The 18223-nt window shown below is 33.3% G+C and overlaps 3 protein-coding genes across 3 annotated transcripts; all 3 read right to left on the bottom strand.

Moving 5' to 3' along the window:
• Positions 1-558: 558 nt before the first annotated feature.
• LOC111877464 (uncharacterized) lies at positions 559-1548 on the bottom strand. Its single transcript, XM_023873982.1, has 2 exons — positions 1474-1548; positions 559-1044 (listed from the first exon to the last, which is right to left on the bottom strand). Exons 1-2 carry the CDS (start codon positions 1546-1548, stop codon positions 559-561), a joined length of 561 nt encoding a protein of 186 aa, XP_023729750.1.
• A 7269-nt stretch (positions 1549-8817) lies between these two features.
• LOC111877463 (protein FAR1-RELATED SEQUENCE 5-like) lies at positions 8818-11131 on the bottom strand. Its single transcript, XM_052764938.1, has 6 exons — positions 11092-11131; positions 10678-10742; positions 10092-10583; positions 9523-9979; positions 8986-9426; positions 8818-8912 (listed from the first exon to the last, which is right to left on the bottom strand). The coding sequence occupies exons 1-6, from the start codon at positions 11129-11131 to the stop codon at positions 8818-8820; spliced, it is 1590 nt and encodes a 529-aa protein (XP_052620898.1).
• Positions 11132-12595: 1464 nt separating this feature from the next.
• On the bottom strand, positions 12596-17673 carry LOC111877485 (copper-transporting ATPase HMA4). Its single transcript, XM_023874001.3, has 8 exons — positions 17527-17673; positions 17069-17124; positions 16258-16991; positions 15251-15722; positions 14488-14655; positions 14139-14393; positions 13816-13938; positions 12596-13558 (listed from the first exon to the last, which is right to left on the bottom strand). The coding sequence occupies exons 2-8, from the start codon at positions 17120-17122 to the stop codon at positions 12683-12685; spliced, it is 2682 nt and encodes an 893-aa protein (XP_023729769.1). The 5' UTR covers positions 17123-17124; positions 17527-17673; the 3' UTR covers positions 12596-12682.
• Positions 17674-18223: the final 550 nt, after the last annotated feature.

Consider the following 18223-nt stretch of genomic DNA (forward strand, 5'->3'; position numbering starts at 1 on the left):
ATCGCCGGTTTAATTCGAACAATTGTGTCTCATCTGTGCCGTCATAGAATGTTTTTCCGACCGCCTCCCAGATCTCGGCTGCTGTTGAGAGTCTGATGAAGCGCTTGATCAGTGATTGGCTCATAGAATCAATAAGCCAACTCTTCACCTTGTTGTTTTCAATCAACCATGCTTCGATCTCCTTCTCCCCTTTAGTAGGTTTCGGCGTTTTTCCGGTTAGGTATCCCGATTTGTTTTGGGCCCCTATTCGCATCTCCATAAGTTGGGACCACAGAGGATAGTTTGTGTCATCGAGAGTAATTCCCCCTGAGGGGAACGGCACTTCATGTTGAACGATTACAGGCGCTGGGTTTGTGGAGGATGAGGTTTTTTCTCCCATCGGTGCGTTTTGATTTCAGAAATTTCGAGTGGGGTTTTTTTCGAGGTAATTAGTGATGCTCTGATACCATGTTCAAAAGGTACGAGTACAGGGGGGAAGAAGTTTTCTGTATTTTTCATTGAATCAATATGTACAGATCACATACATTTATACAGCTAATATCTAAATTACAGCCTGAATTACAGGAAATTAAGCTTAATTCTAGGTAACAAACATTTATCAGATCCGAGAATAGCTCTCGTTAACAAGTTATTCCATGTGTTGTAAAATACATTGCTGAAATCCTTGTTTAGCATCCAGTATTTAAAAAACGGAAATGAGGGGGCCAAATCAGCAATAGATGGCTTGAGTAAGACCGAACAATGGTCTGAGTGTTCACGAGGTAAAGCAGTGACAAAAAAGGGAGGCTGATTCGAAATAGAATTCTGACAAACGAGAAAATGGTCTAGTTTGCTCATTTTCAAACTATCATCCCTGAGATATGTAAATTTTCTTCCACCAAGTTTGTATTCGTGTAGACCTTCTTCGGCTATGAAATTATTGAAATTGAAAGCAATGTAATGACAAAAACCGGAATTGAATCTTTCATTGGCATACCTCACGGCGTTAAAATCACCAAAGAACACCCATGTCCCATCTAAACTCCTTTTAAGCTCAATCAACTCCTTCGAAAGATTTCTTTAATCTGTAATGAACTTTGGACCATATACATTTACAAGAATTGTGATGCCACAAACACCCACCCAATGTCCATGAGTAGCAATGTAATATCTAGAGGATATTGTATGTACTTTACGAAATACATTAATATCCCATATGTTTATAAGACCACCTGAACTTCATGTTGGGTTAATGAAGTCACAATCAAAATTTAAAGATCCCAGCATCCAAATAAGTCAATTGTGTTATAATCTGCTACTCTTGTTTCTTGAATCCCCATGAAATCTACTTTGTGTATTCTTTTAAGCTTACGAATCCATTCAATTTTACGTAATTCGCCAATCCCCCTTATGTTTAGAGTCGTGATAATCATTGGAGAACTAAAGTGTCACTATCACCAACAAATGTATCATCTAGAAGCTCCCAATTCTTACCAATCTGAAAGCCCACTTCGTTTCTTGTCCATATTGTGTTGTTGATCTCCTATAAGAAGGAGTTGACCTCGTCATTAGAGTTACAACTAAGTGAATCAGGGTTTGAGATCAATTTGTTTAGGTCAAGTGATACACTCTCGGAAATCATAGAACCTGGTATATAATTACATTCATAGTGTTTTATATGAATTTAATAGAAAAATACCTAAATGTATCAATTTTATATTGATATTCCATCATTGGTTTCTTTTGCAAAAATTTGTGTTCTTTTTCTTGTTTACTTTCTTTACAATATTCAACTGTTATGATACTACGTGAAGTCACCCACCCCCGAATGTTTCCGTCATTCTGGTTTGGGGGTGTGACAAATACAAACATGTAAAATATATGTATATAAACCAAACATAAACTAGTGACATTTTCGTGATTTATCACAAAAAATATCAAGTTCATTTCTAAGGGAAATTAAGGGACCAAAAATCTTGTAATGTCTTTATGTGCTCCAACTTGCTTCAACATATTGTAGCAAGTTTATAAAAATAATTTTACAAAGTTTACAAAACTTTAATAAAATCAAGTTTATAAACTTTTGATCTTTAAAATAGTCATCGTCTTCATTCTTATTAAATTTTTATAAAAATGAACTATTTCTAAAACTAATTTATTACTTACAAAAAAGAATTAAGCAAAATAAAAACTATCTATTTAATTATTACATACCATATGAATAAATAAATGTTAAAACCATTGTACCAAATCAACACAAATACATTCACAAGAGGTTCATGGCTAGTTTATGCACTCATAAATACATACATACATACATACACACACACGTGTGTGTGTGTATATATATATATATATATATACACACACACATATAACACTTTGTTTTTCTAAAACAACTTTTTGTGACAAAAAATGCTTATATACTTTTGTCATAAAAAATAACAATTATAAAGTTGTTAAAGAAAATATGTATGGATTTCATTACAAAAAGAAAACCATCCATGTTTTCCAAAAACAAAGATAATAACATCTTATTAAAGAATCTAACAAAACTTGCAAAAATGGATCTGATACCAACTGTTGAGTTTTTATTCAAAAATAATGTAATTTTAGTGTCAATCTTGATGTAAATAGCAATAAACGTGATTTTACATTTGAATTAACTAAAACCATTTTACTCACAAAGGATCATTTTGCAAAGCTAGGAAAGATTAAAACACAACCAAAGAAGAAGAAAGTGATACAACCTTTGAAGATTTTGATTCCTCTCGGGACGTTGGATGTTGATGCAGAATGTAGAGGAGAGCTCCTTCTTGTCAAGGACACCAACAATGAATAAACATGATGGAGATGCTAGACAAATCTTATAATGATAAGAAATATTAAGCATTAAGTTAATGCAAAAGTATTAACCCAAAGAGAGTGTCAAAGTATCAAGTTTTTCTTCAACTCATAACACCTTAAGAACATGTTCTTCACTAGAAAGGGAAAGTCGAGAATGAGAGGGAGATAGGAAGGAGGATACGACTTTCTCTTGGAAAAACCAAGGAAAGAAAACTAATTCCTTTACTATTTCATTCATGGAATTAGTCAAGGTTGTTAGGTTTTATAGGTTACAAAAAATCATGTGGCAGAAAATAACTTAACTCTTAAGTTCACATGCAACCTAATTGAATATATCTTTTCACTATTGAATGCTATAATCTGTAAACATCAAAGAACCCCATGGAAACCCTAGTTTAATCGAAATTCATAACAGAGTTAGGGTTTACATATCTTTTGATTATTCTTGTAAATAACCAATGAAATCCTTCTTCAAATGCTCTTGGAAGCAAACGCCCAAAAATCACGTGCCTATGATGGTTCACACCCAAACCCTAGCAACTAAGAAAGCTTGAGGAAAGAGGAGGGGGGATGGAAATTCGGATATCCTTCTAGGAGTATGAGTGGTTGAAAATGGGGTGCCAAAGGGCCCTATTTATAGTTGATAGGAAAACCATAAAAACCTTAATTTGAAATAAAATAATATTATTTTAAATCCGGAATTATCTAATTTTCTAATTTTCTAATTATCCATATTATCTATATGTATCCATATTATCTATATGGAATATTCCAGAAACCTAGGGAGCCTCCAATTTTCGGCCAACCCTAGGAATTTTCTAGAATTCGTCTCTTGTTCAGCTATTAAACAATTACAACTTTAGTCCTTGCACTTTTAATTAATGTAATTAATCCCAAAATTAATTCTAATTAATATCTTATTGATTCTTAATAAAATAATATTATTTCTAATTCTATATTAATATCATAATATATTAATAAATCATTTATTGCTATAATTAATCTTACAAAAGATTAATAAACCAACCTCTCTCTCTAAAAAACATTTTTGTCAATTACTAGGTTTAAGGGCAAGAAAAAAAAAGACTTTGCTAATAATTTAAGTATATATCGATTTTGTTATTGGCATAGACACGTAATCCAACAAAGACAAGTGCCCTCAAGCCATACCATTCAAGTCTTGCATGTAAGGGTATGGTTTAGGAGTACTTATGGAGAGAACACAAGCTACAAATCTAATCCCCTTACCCCTACGAGGTCTTCAGTTTTAAGTCCAAAAAGGGGGAAAGAAAGTTCAACATTCTTCCATTATATATATACTAGATATATCTCAAGTTTTATAAAACCTAAATTAGTTTAGTTTATATATAAAAAAATTAATGACTTATATAAAACATTCCAGGTGTATTTATATGATACTTTTGATAGAAAATTTTTATTTTAATAAAATAAATATTTTCCAATTAATTACAAGAAATATAATATTTATGAATCAAATTCTTATAAATAATATATATAATAATATAAGTATTTATAAAGAAACAAGTTCTTATAAATAATATATTATCATCAAGTTATTATTAGTGTAACCATTTATAAATCATATATTATCTATAAATATCATTCTATAATATCTGTTAGGCATAAAGATCTTTCAAAAAGTACCAAGCTTACAGACCTTAATCGAACAAAAACCATATTTTTAGGTATGTAGAATTACATGGCCATGTAATTTCCAAGGCAAAAATTACATTGCGTTGAATCTCAAGTTTTTAATGATACTTTTCAAAAATTATTCCACCATTATGCAACCAAATATGGTTAGTCAAGTAATCAAATAGGTTATCATATGCATCAAATAGGTTATCATATGCAGAGGGGAATGACGGGATCATCTAAAAGTCTTCGAGATGCGAAAATCCAACTATATAACATTTTGATGCACACGCTACTAAACACTGATGAACGTTGGCCCCAAGTAGCGAGCTGAGAAATTATATGGCATCTACCTTTTTAGCCTACTATTTTGTCAAGGAATTTAACAATCTTAACATTTTGGTTTGGTGGAGATAAAGGGAACCACAATTCCGATTCTTGCCGCCATTGCTTGTGTTTTACTAACTATGCAAGCTTCCACGATTGTTTCAGAATTTGTTTTTTCTGTTAGTGGAAGAGTCGTATTAGAACGAAGGTCATGATTCACCGCCCAATCGATGAAATATGTATTTTATTGAAGGATTACCTGGTCGGTGTTGAGATTCACAACATTGTGTTTGGCTTAAAAGACTGTTTTTACCACCCGTTGAAGATTTCAGACAAAAAGAGGTTGCACAATAGATATCACCTCCAATGACCGAACTAGATGAGATTGAAATTGAAGGTTTCTCGTATTAAAAATATTCAATTTCATGATGGCTGCAAATTTCAAACTATAATTGCTAGTATATTTTGTTTTGAACTTTATGTTTTAATGTAATTCGAATTTCAAACTATGTTGGCTTATATTTTGTAAAATAGATACTAAGACGAACGGGTGTGGGCAACGCGTTAGCCGCGTTATCTTACATGGCATACGCCCTGAAAGCCGCCATCACGGGGAACACCGCCCGAGGCTCGCGTTAAGGCGCGTTACACCATTCGATGTTACCACGATAACGAGCCATAACGTGTACATTTTTGACCGTTTCAATTTCTTTCCGTTGAAAAACGGTAATAATACCGTTGTTGTATGCGGTGGAATTGTAAAAAAAAAAATTTACTTCTTCAATTTACTTTATATATATATATATATATATATATATATATATATATATATATATATATATATATATATATATATATATATATATATATATATATATATCATTTTACTCTAACCTCTCTATCTCTATTTATCTATATCTATCACTATTTCATTCAAAACAAAATACCCACTATGGATCAAAACCTGAATACCCCTCCTCCGAAGACAAACACATCCACTCTAATGGGTTTTGCGGGATACGAGGGATACATGAACCTTCTAAACTCCCAAAACTCACCACAAATTCCATATTCTGGCAATTTTTTCAATACTGTCTCACCCCCAATACAATTCCCTACCTCACCATTTATACAACAAAATGCAAACATACAACAAAACCTTTTTCACATATTCGGTTCCATGCGCCAAACCGTCACACAACCCACACCCATGTAAGAACCCGTTGTCGAGATGCAAGTTGGCGGTAGTCAGAGAGCATCGGGAAAAAAAGGGAGACCAAAAAAGAAAGGGAAAGAGGTTGTTGTCGGGACGGATGAAACAGAAGCACCTCCAACATGGTGGACACCGGAGGAAGAGCATGCGTTGGTGGTGACTTGGTGCGGTACTTCAAAACAACCAACCATGGGAATTGATATGAAGAGAGTTGCTTTTTGGGATGTCGTAATCGTCAAATTCCGCTCGATTTTGAACAAGGGTGACACATATCGCAATAATGATATGCTTAGTGGAAAATTGACTCAAATTAGTCGGAAGTGCACCAAATTCAATTCCATATACAACAAACTTTCTTCGCAACGTCAAAGTGGTGCCAATGATTTTGATGTGTTTAGAGCCGCGATGGAGGAATATCACTTGCAAATGGGGAACGTATTTGAGTAGCAAAAAGTATGGGAGATAGTGAGGAAAGATCCAAAATGGATGAAAACACCAACATCATCGGGACAACAATCGAAGAGGTCTCGTGGTTCAGGTTCGGTTGACGTTTCTGACGGACACACGAACATCGACCTCAACACGGACATCGATGAGATCCCGAACGAGTTTGACGACATCGAGGAAATCTCTCCGCCACGACGACCGGTGGGGCGCGACAAAACGAAGCGAGCTCAACGACATGCGGAGGAGAATGAAAGTCGGCTTCGAGACAACGAGGACATGGAAAAAAATTATGCGCACACGAAAATCGCAAATAAAAGATATGAATTGCAACGGGAGCATTTGGAATTCATTCGTCAAGAAACCGAAGAAGATCGAATATCGAAGGATTTGGCGATTGTTACGGCGAACGAAGAAAATTTGCCACCGAGACGAGCGGAGGTGATACAGAGGATGAAGGCAAAGATCGAAAGCAAATACTTGGACGAAGAATAGTTTGTCGGTATCTTTTTTTTTTTAATTATTAGGACTATCGTGTGTTTTTTTCAATGTTTTTTGTTTTTTAGTTTGTAATTTTTTTTTTAAGTTTGTATGGTATTTTTAATTTTCTAGTTAATGAAATTATGTTTTATTAATTTATATGTTTTTTTATAAATATATGACATATATTCAAAAAATAAAACGAAATATAAATATATGAAGTAAATAAAAAAATAAAACAAATTAGAATAATAGAAATTAAAAACATAAAAAAAAGCTAAAAAAAGAAATAGAAAATAGTAGGTGTTATCCCATGTTATTTGATGTTGTTTATTTCCACACTTCCTGTTATAACATCAAATTGTGACTAGGATGATGAGGTAGACAATTTGGGTATGATAACATGTAATAGGGTTTATCTAATTAGACCCTTTAATAGTCTTAAAGGACCCCCTCATCATTACCTTACTTTTTTCCTCAAATAAACAAATCATTATACTAATAATTACCTTTTAATAATCATCATTACATAATAATTTTATGTCTTTTATTTATAATTATTAAGTACTTAATAAATAATGATGAATTATGTAAAAGTATTTTAATAATCTTTTTTAAACTTGCAAAATAAAATATGTTAAATATATTTTTTTTAATATTTTTTTTAAACTTGCAAAATAAAATAGGTAAAATATAATTTTTTATATTTTTTTTAAACTTGCAAAATAAAATAGGTAAAATATATTTTTTTTATATATTTTTAGGTTATTAAACTTGCGAAATAAAATAGGCTAAATATAATTTTTTTTATATATTTTTTAGGTTATTTGTATGTAATTTATTAAAATCGTTTTATTTAAAAATATTATAACAAAAGACTACAAATATGACATACTAATAATAAAACAAAATTTTGAAAGAAATACATATCAAAAGAGTTCAATTACATTCATACTTAATCCTTGATATGTATCCAAGGTATTTCAGAACTACGAGGCCTATGTTGATTGTATAATTCAAAACGCGACCAATACATAGTTTGCCAGAAAGATGCAGACGAGCTTTTATGAGCATTCCAATATGTTGTGGTGGGAGGCATTAGGTAATTTCCTTTTAAAGACACCGAAATATAATGTCTGCCTATAAGTGCCACTGTAATGTTTTGGTGAGATTGAAACTCTTTAGGACCTCTCCAAAGAGGGAAGCAGGTTGTAGATTGTTCATGGCTTAGACAATGAACAATCACACCAAACTTGTTGGTAATCAAGTAACCAGTCAACGGCATAATCATCCAATGTTGCAAATATGTAGGTGACTCGAACCATCACATAGACTCGTATACCTCATTGAACCCATCAGTAAAAACTTGTTGGCATGCATAAAATTGACTTTCTAACTCTTCAAGCAATTGTTGCCTAATGTATAGCCATTAGTCTTCACTGTTCCCTAGACTAACAGCTACCGCTCGAAACCCACAGTTTCCATCACCGTGTACATCTTGTATCTTGTCGATGTAATCATGAAATACATCAGGAATACTCTTCATTAGGAATGGATCATGCATCCATGGTTCTTCATTTAAGTCAATGTCGTACGAATAATTATGCCTTTCAGGTTCTTTATTTAAATCTAACCCAATGAACTCTGATGTGGTAGAGTCGTTGCATCTAGGAGGAGCTTGATTTGGAGGGTTGACATTCTTTTTATGTTGTTTCTTCATACTCGGCCGTCCGTGAGTCTTATTTTGAACTGTGGGTTCTCCAACATCAATTGTGCGCGGATCATATATCACTTTTAGTTTTTTCAAATAAATTTTTTTTCCTGCTTCTGTCTGCTTGTTGAAATTTTCTTTATACTTTTCAACTTCATCATCACAACGAATATTGCCTTTTTTTTTCAGGCTTCGTATCAGAAATACTAAGCTTTCTCCAAAAGATATGTATTAAATCCAAGGGTATTTCTTCACCTGTATTAAAATGAAAAATAAATATTTTTGTAATATTTAAAATTTTATATATGTTGTAATTGAACATACTAACCTGAGTTTAAGTAAACAGAAAGCATGCAAGCACATGGTAACCCACAACTGGTACGGAGTTTGCAACCACAATTTGAGGAGTCTAACTTTGACAAATTTAACCTTTGGAGCTCTCCTACTATTATATCAAGAGCTTCGTTCGAAACAGAACCTCTTAGTAACCCGAAGCAGTACGAATTGTGATGCTTATATCGGAAAATTAAGCTTTTTTCAAAGCTTTCATTGATTGAAGTGAGTTGTGACTGCACAATTTCATTAATTCGTTGCATAAATCTATCGAGATTAGAACTTGCAGAGTCCAAAAATCTCTTTAAATTGGCATGTGCACTCTCGACTCTATTGGTTGTGTTGTTTCCAAAATTAAGATGTTGATCAATCCAAACAGATACTAACATTTCTTTGTACTTGTTCAACCAAGTATCTTCTATGTATTTCAAAACACCTGAAGGTTGTGATTTAGAAATATAGTTAACAAATACGTAAATAAATAATAATATGAAGGTTATGATTCAGAAATACAGCTAAAAAACAAGCTTACATGGATATTTTATCAACATTGATTGAAGTCGCATGTAGTTTTTCGTGTAATCCATCAATGTTGGAGACTCAATTAGTAAGTTCCATAATGATCTAAAAGAGCGTCGATCATCTTCCAACGTGATAATTTTATTGCAATGCTTTAAAATGTTTTGTTCAATATGCCATCTACAAAGTAATCGGGCAACATCCAGAAAAATTGTTTCACATGCCTTGATGAGTGCCAACTCTCTGTCTGTGATTATTACATGTGGGTGCATACACGTATCAAGCGTCGAATTTAGACAATTTAACACCCAAGTATAGTTGGCCTCCTTTTCTCTATGTATAAAGGCAAAGCCTACAGAGAATGCCTTTTGAGTTGATGTAACACCAACAATTTGAACCAACGGCTTATTATATTTGTTGGTTTTGTACGTGGCATCTATTATCAACACATGTGGAAATGCACGCCATATCTTCCAAGACGTTGGATGAACGAAGAATAAATTTTCTAACTCATTTGAATCACCTGTAGTAAACTCATAGACATAATCATTGGTGATTGGTGTGTAAAAGGGACATAAGAACCTGCATTGGAATTCTTCCTGCTTGCTCGTGCATCCGAATCTTTTGTTGTGCATTGTATATTGTTTTAATTGTCGACACATTGTTTTCGTTTTGAGCCTTCAATGCTGACAGGATGTCACGTGGCGCCATGTTCTTTCTTCTTAAATTAGCCACCAAACGAGTCTCATCGACAGATAACCGTCTTGCAAATGGATGACCCTCCATATGTTGTGTCGGTGGATGATTATGTTCATCACATATTACCCTTAGCGTCCATTTATCATGTTCTTTTGAATACTTTCCTTCCAATTGAAATTGACAATTAGTCTTTTTGCTTCCAGATGTTCTACTTGTATACTCTTTAGGTTTATACTCTCTACCACAATCACATATAAGTATGACTGTATGCGCGAAGCTGTTCCCATATGCCTTTGATCTTCTAGTAACAATGACATATCCTAAAGAACGTGCGGTGTTTTGTGTCCACTCCAATAATTCCTCACGAGACTTGAACTTTTGCAATCAAATTTCAAGTGAGTTAGTATATATGTTGTATCTGAAAGCATCATAATTGATATAATTATATAACCTGATTGGTGGAAAATACCAAAGTTTTTGTAGAAAAATCTTTATCTCTAGCCGACAAGTTGATTCCTAAAAACTTAAACATCTCTAAAAAAAACCACATCAGATAAATAATTAAAATATTGAAAAAATATAAAAATAAAAAGTAAATAAAAATAAATATTTTATAAAATTTTAATACTAAAAAGGTTTATTAAAATAAATTTTATATAAAAAGAATTATTTTTTTTAAGAAAAAAAAATCTAATTTTCGTTTTTAAAAAAGCCTAATTTTGTAAACCCGACCTAATACTTTTAAAACCCTAAACCAACATATAAATAAATAAAAAACCCCTAAAATCTTAAATTTCTTATCAAGCCGCCAAAGTCTCATCCTCAAAGATCGAGCCAAAGTCTCTCATCCTCAAGATCGAGCAGCTCCATCCGGCAGCAACACCTTCCTTCGGTCGGACAAAAGCCACCTGCAAAGGGGGCATCGTCGGTGGCTTCCTTCGACCGTAGAAGAGGAAGTGAAGAGAAAGGGACTGGACGTCGAAGGAAGATGGCAGTAGTCGTCGATGCAGAAGAGGAAGGGAAGATAAATGGCCTTCGTTTCCAGTGGGTTCAGTGGTGAGATTCGAGGCCAGTGGGCAGTCAAAGGAAGTGGTATTGGGCGGCGAGGGAATGGAGGTCGAAGGAAGCTGGAACGCCACCGGGGATTTCCGGGATCCGAGGGAATGGCGGTCGAAGGAAGCCACCATCATCGCCCCTCATCTCAGGCAAAGGGACCACCACCAAACGATTTCTCTCCCTCTCTCTCACTTTCATCTTCGGCTGGAACACCGGTGGTCGGACCGGAGGTGGTGGTGTTCAGTGGAGGTGTTAAAAGATATTTACATTAATTTTCATTTTACCTTTTGTTAATATGAGAAACTGTTGTTGTTTGTTTACAGTACAAGTATTTTGATTTTATATTAGATGTGCTATTGTTGGATTAGTTGAAAATTAATCAGCTATTAAGAGTATACATTTTTCAATGTTTGAAATTTGTAGATATCAATGGTGTAAACTGTGAAGATCAAAATTAGATTTGTGAAGACCAAAACTGAATTTGTAAATATCAAGTTTGGATTTGTTATAATATATATAATATATGTTGTGAGTTTGAATTTGTTATAATATATATAAAATATGTTGAGATATTAATGAAGTTCAATTAAAAAAAATTAAATAAGATTTTTAGATTATTTAAAATAAACTTTGATGTTAACAAATTACAGACTTTTATTTTTTACAGAAAAAAACTGACAATATTAAATTTTCAAAACATAAAAAAACTATTAAATTTTTAAAGTCAAAGTTTAATTTTCTATGTATTGAAAATTGAAAAAAACATAAGTTTGACTAAACAACCATAATTACAGGGGGGTCTTATAAGGAAATTTGGGGTCCAATTAGTAGGACTCATGTAATAATATGTTGCACACCTATTAGTCTAATATAATTTATTTAATTGGAGTAAAAGTTAAGTAAAAAGGTTTTTGTCGGTTAAACCGAAAAAGTTTTTTTATAACGATTTATTCTTATCTGAAACCAGACCGATTATCCCTTCTGAAACCCAAACTATCGATAAAAAACGGTTATGTTTTAACCGAAACTGAAATAAAAACTAATGATTAAAAACCGAACCATTTTTTAATTTGACAAAAAAAAAACATTTTGTTTGGGCCTGTTATGGCCCAATGGATTGCATGCTGGATTGCTTCTTGGATGGGCCCATGTCCATAACCGTCATTTGATTGAATATTAAAGATGTTTAATTTTATATTTACATATCTTCCCTTATTTCATAATTATTTAATAATTATTAAAACTTGCAAAATTATCACTTAAGCAACTATGTGTCATGCCACATTTATACCATATTAATGTAGATTTAAATATATTTCTTGGAAGAACCCTTATATATTTCTTGAACCAACTAAACTTGAAATTACTTTTATTGAAAAATCTATTCATTTTCATTTTTCACACATGCAAACAGTTTATCATCTCGTGTACGCAAACGGCTTCTTATACGTTTGCAACAACAACGAAGAACAAACCACACTCACAGAAGAAGCAGCCATACAAGCTCCGGCCAACCACGGCGGTAACCTAATTCCGATGAAAGGAAACAAAATCCCAGCCGCCACCGGCACACCAAGAACATTATACCCAAGCGCCCACACATAATTAAGCCGGATTCTCGAAATCGTCCTTTTAGACAAATCAATCGCTGTAATCACATCCTCTAAGTTACTCTTAATCAACACAATATCCGCCGCCTCAATCGCCACATCTGTTCCGGCACCAATCGCCATTCCGACGTCCGCTGCAACGAGCGCCGGCGAATCGTTGATGCCATCTCCGACCATTGCAACGACCATCCCTTTCGCCTGTAAGTCTTTGATTCTATCGGCTTTCCCCAACGGATCTGTTTCCGCAAACACGTTTTCTATTCCGACCTCCTTGGCTATGGCGGTTGCCGTTGCCCAGTTATCACCGGTGACCATTATGCTTCTGATACTCATCGATCGTAAAAAGGATACAACACGTGCCGCCTCGGGTTTCACCGGATCTGAGACTGCAACAGCGCCGACGACTTTTCCGTCGATTGCGAGGAGCACACATGTGCGAGCTAGGTTTTCGTTGTCGGAGAAGTAGGTTTCGACCTCTGGGCTGAGGGAAACGTTGAAGGATCTCATGAGCTTCTTGTTTCCGACTAAAACTGTTTTGGATCCGACTTTGCAACCAACTCCGGCGCCGGGATGCACCTCGAAGTCCTTCACCGCTGCACTGTTGGTAGTTTGAGATTTGTGATTTTGTAATCTGTTTTTCGCGTGTTTCACTACTGCTTTTGCTATCGGGTGTTCACTGTTTGCCTAAAAACAAACCAAATATATATCAAATTTAAGATTCCAAGATATATACACATTCAGTGTCCAGCTAATGTGAGACTCGGTGAAATATACGGTTAATGAGAGAATCAAGCTAATGTGAGACTCGGTGAAATATACGGTTAATGAGAGAATATGAGAGAATCAGGAAGTTAGAAAGTAAAAACTCTGTGTCTAGCTGATGTGAGACTCTAACGTTAATGAGAGAATCAGGAAGTTAGAAAGGAGAAACTTAAGCAGACCTCTACGGCAATTGCTGTGTCGCAAAACTCCTCCATTGAGATTCTGGAAAAAAGTACTGCGCTAACAACTTCCGGCTTTCCAATCGTTAATGTTCCCGTTTTATCAAATACTACTGTGTTAACCTACACAATCCATACAATCTTCTTTAAAATCGACACGAAATCTCGAAGGATACAGTTGTTGAAATTTTGTTTCCCAAAAGTTATATTGGAGCTTTCGGTTATAAAATAACCGAAAATTTCAATATAACCATCTCTTGTCATCACTATCAGCATCGGCATCGGTTGATACTGAGCAACTGATGCTGATGCTGATAAAATACCTTGTGGGCCTTTTCTAGTGCATTTCCGCCCTTGATAAGTACTCCTTGGGATGCGCCTTTACCGGTCGCAACCATAACAGCAGTAGGAGTAGCTAAACCTAGTGCACATGGGCAAGCTACAACCAAAACCGATATCCCAAATTGTAATGCAAGCTCGAACTCATCCATAGCTTTTGGTATCCAACTTTTAGGATAAATTCCAGCCACTCCCAAAATAAACCACCCCATCCATGTCACAACAGCAGCCAAAACCACCTTAAATTTATAAAGTCATATTCATTAAAAACAACAAGATCTCAAATGAACTTTGGTTGACTCATATTGAGCGCTAGAATGGCAAAAAACTCACTGCGGGTACAAAAAACTTTGATATTTGATCAGCTAGTTTTTGTACGGGAGCTCGAGCAAGTTGAGCGGCTTCTACTATTTGAACAATTTGTGAAAGCGCAGTCTCGGAACCAACATGAGTCACCTTGATTAACAAGCAACCGTTTTCGTTCACAGTGCCACCGATAACCTGTTTACATTTTCAAAAATATGTCTCCATTTTCATAAAAATATGTCCAAATGTTTTTAGGGCTTATGTCATATTTAATCAATGAAGTGTGCCTTATTTACCCATTTAGTCTTATCTAATACACACAAGTTTGTTTAAATTTAGGGATTTGGTTTCACATAAGCCCCTATATTTTCATTAGAACTTTCAAAACTAAGGTTGTGTTTGACATGTCATAATTATTTTATTTTTCAAAAAAAGTTTAAATGGTCATGTTTGACTAACCAAAAAGTTGTTTATAAGTTAATTTTTTATAAAACTACTTAGACTAATGTTTCAACGAGCTTATGAAGCTTTTTATAAATTTTTTAAAACATATCATTTATTAATTATAAAAAAAAACTTAATCTTCGACGTACATTTTATGTCATTTTACATATTTCAGCTGAGTTATCAACTAGTTCTACTTCTACCAGATGGCAACTTTTATCAGTAGCAACTCACTTTTCGGTTAGTTCGTCAAACATAAACTAAATGAGTAATTCGGACAGACTGTGTTAGGAAAATATAACATAAACTTTTTTTTTTTGTAAAATTATAGAAATAAATCAGATACCCGATCGCCTGGATTTTTAACTACCGGGGTTGCTTCTCCCGTGATCATACTTTCATTCACATACCCTTGACCATTAATCACAATACCATCAACAGGAAACTTCGACCCAGGAAAAATCTTCAAAACATCATTTCTTTCAATCAACCGCGTGTTAATTTCTGTTTCTGAAAGAATGTTTCCCTCATTGTTCATTGTTAGTAAACAAGCGGTATCCGGGGCTAAATCGGTCAATTTAGCTAAAGCAGCGGATGTTTTTCCTTTCGCGGTGGATTCTAAGTATTTACCTAGAAGAATAAATGATATTAACATGGTACTTGTTTCAAAGAAATCTTGTCCTTCAAATTTGTCTGAAAAGAGTGCTTTTATTATTGTGTATATAGAATAAAAGTAAGCAGCATTTGTCCCAAGTGCAACAAGAACATCCATGTTAGCCGATTTTCGTCTTAATGCGTGATAAGATCCCACATAAAACCTGAAGATTTAATCAAAAATTGTTTTAAGAAACAATAATTATAAAAGTAGTTTTTTTTTTGTCAAACAATTGTCAAAGTTAAAAAATATATTATTGAGCTTCTTCATCTTCATTTCTTTTTTCAAAATGACTTTTTTATTAATTTCAAATAAAAAAGGTTGGCCGTTAAAAAAAATGGTTTTTAATTTTGTTTAATATAATGTGTAAAATATTCTACAACCTATAAGATGCATTTTTTTAATGACCAATATATATTTTCTTTTCTATAATAAGATAATTATATACTATTTTGTTATATCTAACTTTACTTCATATTTTCATTTGGATAAAAATATAGAAAAATGATACAAACTGAAATTGGTAAGACCTACAAAATGAGCTTTTAAGATTTGTGAAAAAGCTTTACTATAGTGGAGTTATCTACTTATCATGAACTTTTTGTTTTTGTTTTATTGCAATTTAAAAAGGCACAGAATTATGGATATTGTAAATATGCTTAAAATAAGAAAGAGAAATTAAATTAAATCCTTGTTACCTTCGACCAATGAAGAACTGGACAGGTGTACACAAGATCCATCTTAAAAACATTCCAATCGTAAGCATGTTATGAATCTTGTAACTCAACCAATTCCCATATGGTGGAATCATTGGAAGCACCATAGAGAAGATAAAAACAGGAATCGAAAACAAGCAACTCCATAAAAACAGATTCCTGTAAACTTTAATTTCATGGTTTCTTTCTGTATCACGTTTTCTTTCTGGAATATATAAGCTTGCTTGATAATTAGCCGATATGAATGACATAATTGACCTTGGACCAGTGAAATTTGGATCATAACCAATAGCCAATCTGCATTCTTCTGTGTTTGTTTCAACATGATTGACACCATTCAACGATTCTACAGATTGTTTGATGGAAGCCATGTCTTGTGGAGATATGAAATTGATACCTTCGAGTTTTATATGAACTTTATTTGCATCAATTTCAGGTCCTATAAGATCGGCTTCAAATCCTGCATCTACAACTGCTTCAATGATTTGATTTGTGTTGGTGATGTTTGGATCGTAGTTTATCTTTGCTTCTTCAAGAGCTAAACCCACAACTGCTTTTTTTACTCCTTCAACGATTAAAAGAGAGGATTCAATCGCTTCAGAGCAACTTGTGCATGACATTCCCTTGATTTTAAGTCGGCATACTGCTATGTCTTGCTCTAGAAACTCAGCGATTTGAAAACCTGCAACTTCCATGGCTTCTTTGACTGTTTCTCCCTGAATAACGAATTAAAATCAGAAAATATATATACGACATAAGTCAATTTACGAGGGAATAGTTCATTGTGACTTACATTAGATTGTTGCAGAAATGGTATGATTAGATCTTCGTTCGCATTACCCTCCATTTCTGCAATGCAAAATTTGAATCGATAACTATGAACAACACATGTTTTTGAGCTAATAACGAGTTTCAAATCTGTCATTGTTTACTATGACTTCGTATTCCTCATATACATGCATCGATCAACATATATTTTGAAACCCTAACTATTATGAACACGACGATTATTCAATCTGCTGAAAGCACAAGCCACACCACTCTGATTACTTCCTGTAGCTAAATAAAACTAACTAACTAACGAAAAATCTATCCTTTCATGGCTAAAATTACGGAAATGGATGAATTGAAAAACATGATTGAAAACATTCGGATATTTAGTTGCTAAAGTGGCTCAGTTGAAGCTTCTACGATAAAATAAAGGAGTATAGAACATAATCTTTAAATATATGGACATGGGCAACGGTTTACCTATTCCGGAAGTATATGATTAGGGTTTTGCGAGATGATTAGTGCAGATGTTTGGAGTTGGAGAATTCAAAATTTCTGTTTATGAAAGGAGATATATATAGCTGAGTAGAGAGTATAAAATATGTTTGTTCAAAAAGACCGCGCAAGTGTTTTGGGTAAACCTAAGAATTTAATATATATATATATATATATATATATATATATATATATATATATATATATATATATATATATATATATATATATATATATATATATATATATATATATATATATATATATATATATATATATATATATATATATATATACACACACACACACACTAGCGTTTACCCGCGCAAAGCGGCGGGCGACAAATAGTTTGTTTCGACAATTAATTTCTTTTCGATGGAGAATAATTATTTTCAATTCAATCATTAGTTTGTTTTAAGAAATATGTCGTATTAAAAATAAAGAAAATTCATGAAATGACCAAATTATAGGGTGTTGAGTATTTATTTGGATGAAAAAAGATCTGGTCAAAACCTTGAAAGAGAAGATTTATAGGAGTTTGTTTAAATTTTAATATTATTTTATTAGTGATTAGTTGTACAATTAGCTTAATGATTTGGACGTCTTAAAAAAATATTATTATTTTATTCAATCTATTTTTAGAAATAGTAGGATTTGTTTTATAAGATAGTCAAGATATATA

This window comes from Lactuca sativa, chromosome 6 (genome assembly GCF_002870075.4).
Source record: "Lactuca sativa cultivar Salinas chromosome 6, Lsat_Salinas_v11, whole genome shotgun sequence".
Lineage (NCBI taxonomy): Eukaryota > Viridiplantae > Streptophyta > Magnoliopsida > Asterales > Asteraceae > Lactuca > Lactuca sativa.

Coding starts and splice junctions, on each gene's coding strand:
- LOC111877485 (XM_023874001.3), bottom strand. CDS start 17,122: ATGGAGGGTAATGCGAACGAAGATCTAATCATACCATTTCTGCAACAA. Junction 16,992..17,068: donor CATTTCTGCAACAATCTAAT/GTAAGTCACAAT, acceptor TTCGTTATTCAG/GGAGAAACAGTCAAAGAAGC. Junction 13,939..14,138: donor CACTAGAAAAGGCCCACAAG/GTATTTTATCAG, acceptor TGGATTGTGTAG/GTTAACACAGTAGTATTTGA.
- LOC111877463 (XM_052764938.1), bottom strand. CDS start 11,131: ATGCCCCCTTTGCAGGTGGCTTTTGTCCGACCGAAGGAAG. Junction 9,980..10,091: donor CAGGAAGAATTCCAATGCAG/GTTCTTATGTCC, acceptor ACGTCTTGGAAG/ATATGGCGTGCATTTCCACA. Junction 8,913..8,985: donor TTCTGTTTACTTAAACTCAG/GTTAGTATGTTC, acceptor ATTTTAATACAG/GTGAAGAAATACCCTTGGAT.
- LOC111877464 (XM_023873982.1), bottom strand. CDS start 1,548: ATGACGAGGTCAACTCCTTCTTATAGGAGATCAACAACACAATATGGA. Junction 1,045..1,473: donor CGAAGTGGGCTTTCAGATTG/GTAAGAATTGGG, acceptor AATCTTTCGAAG/GAGTTGATTGAGCTTAAAAG.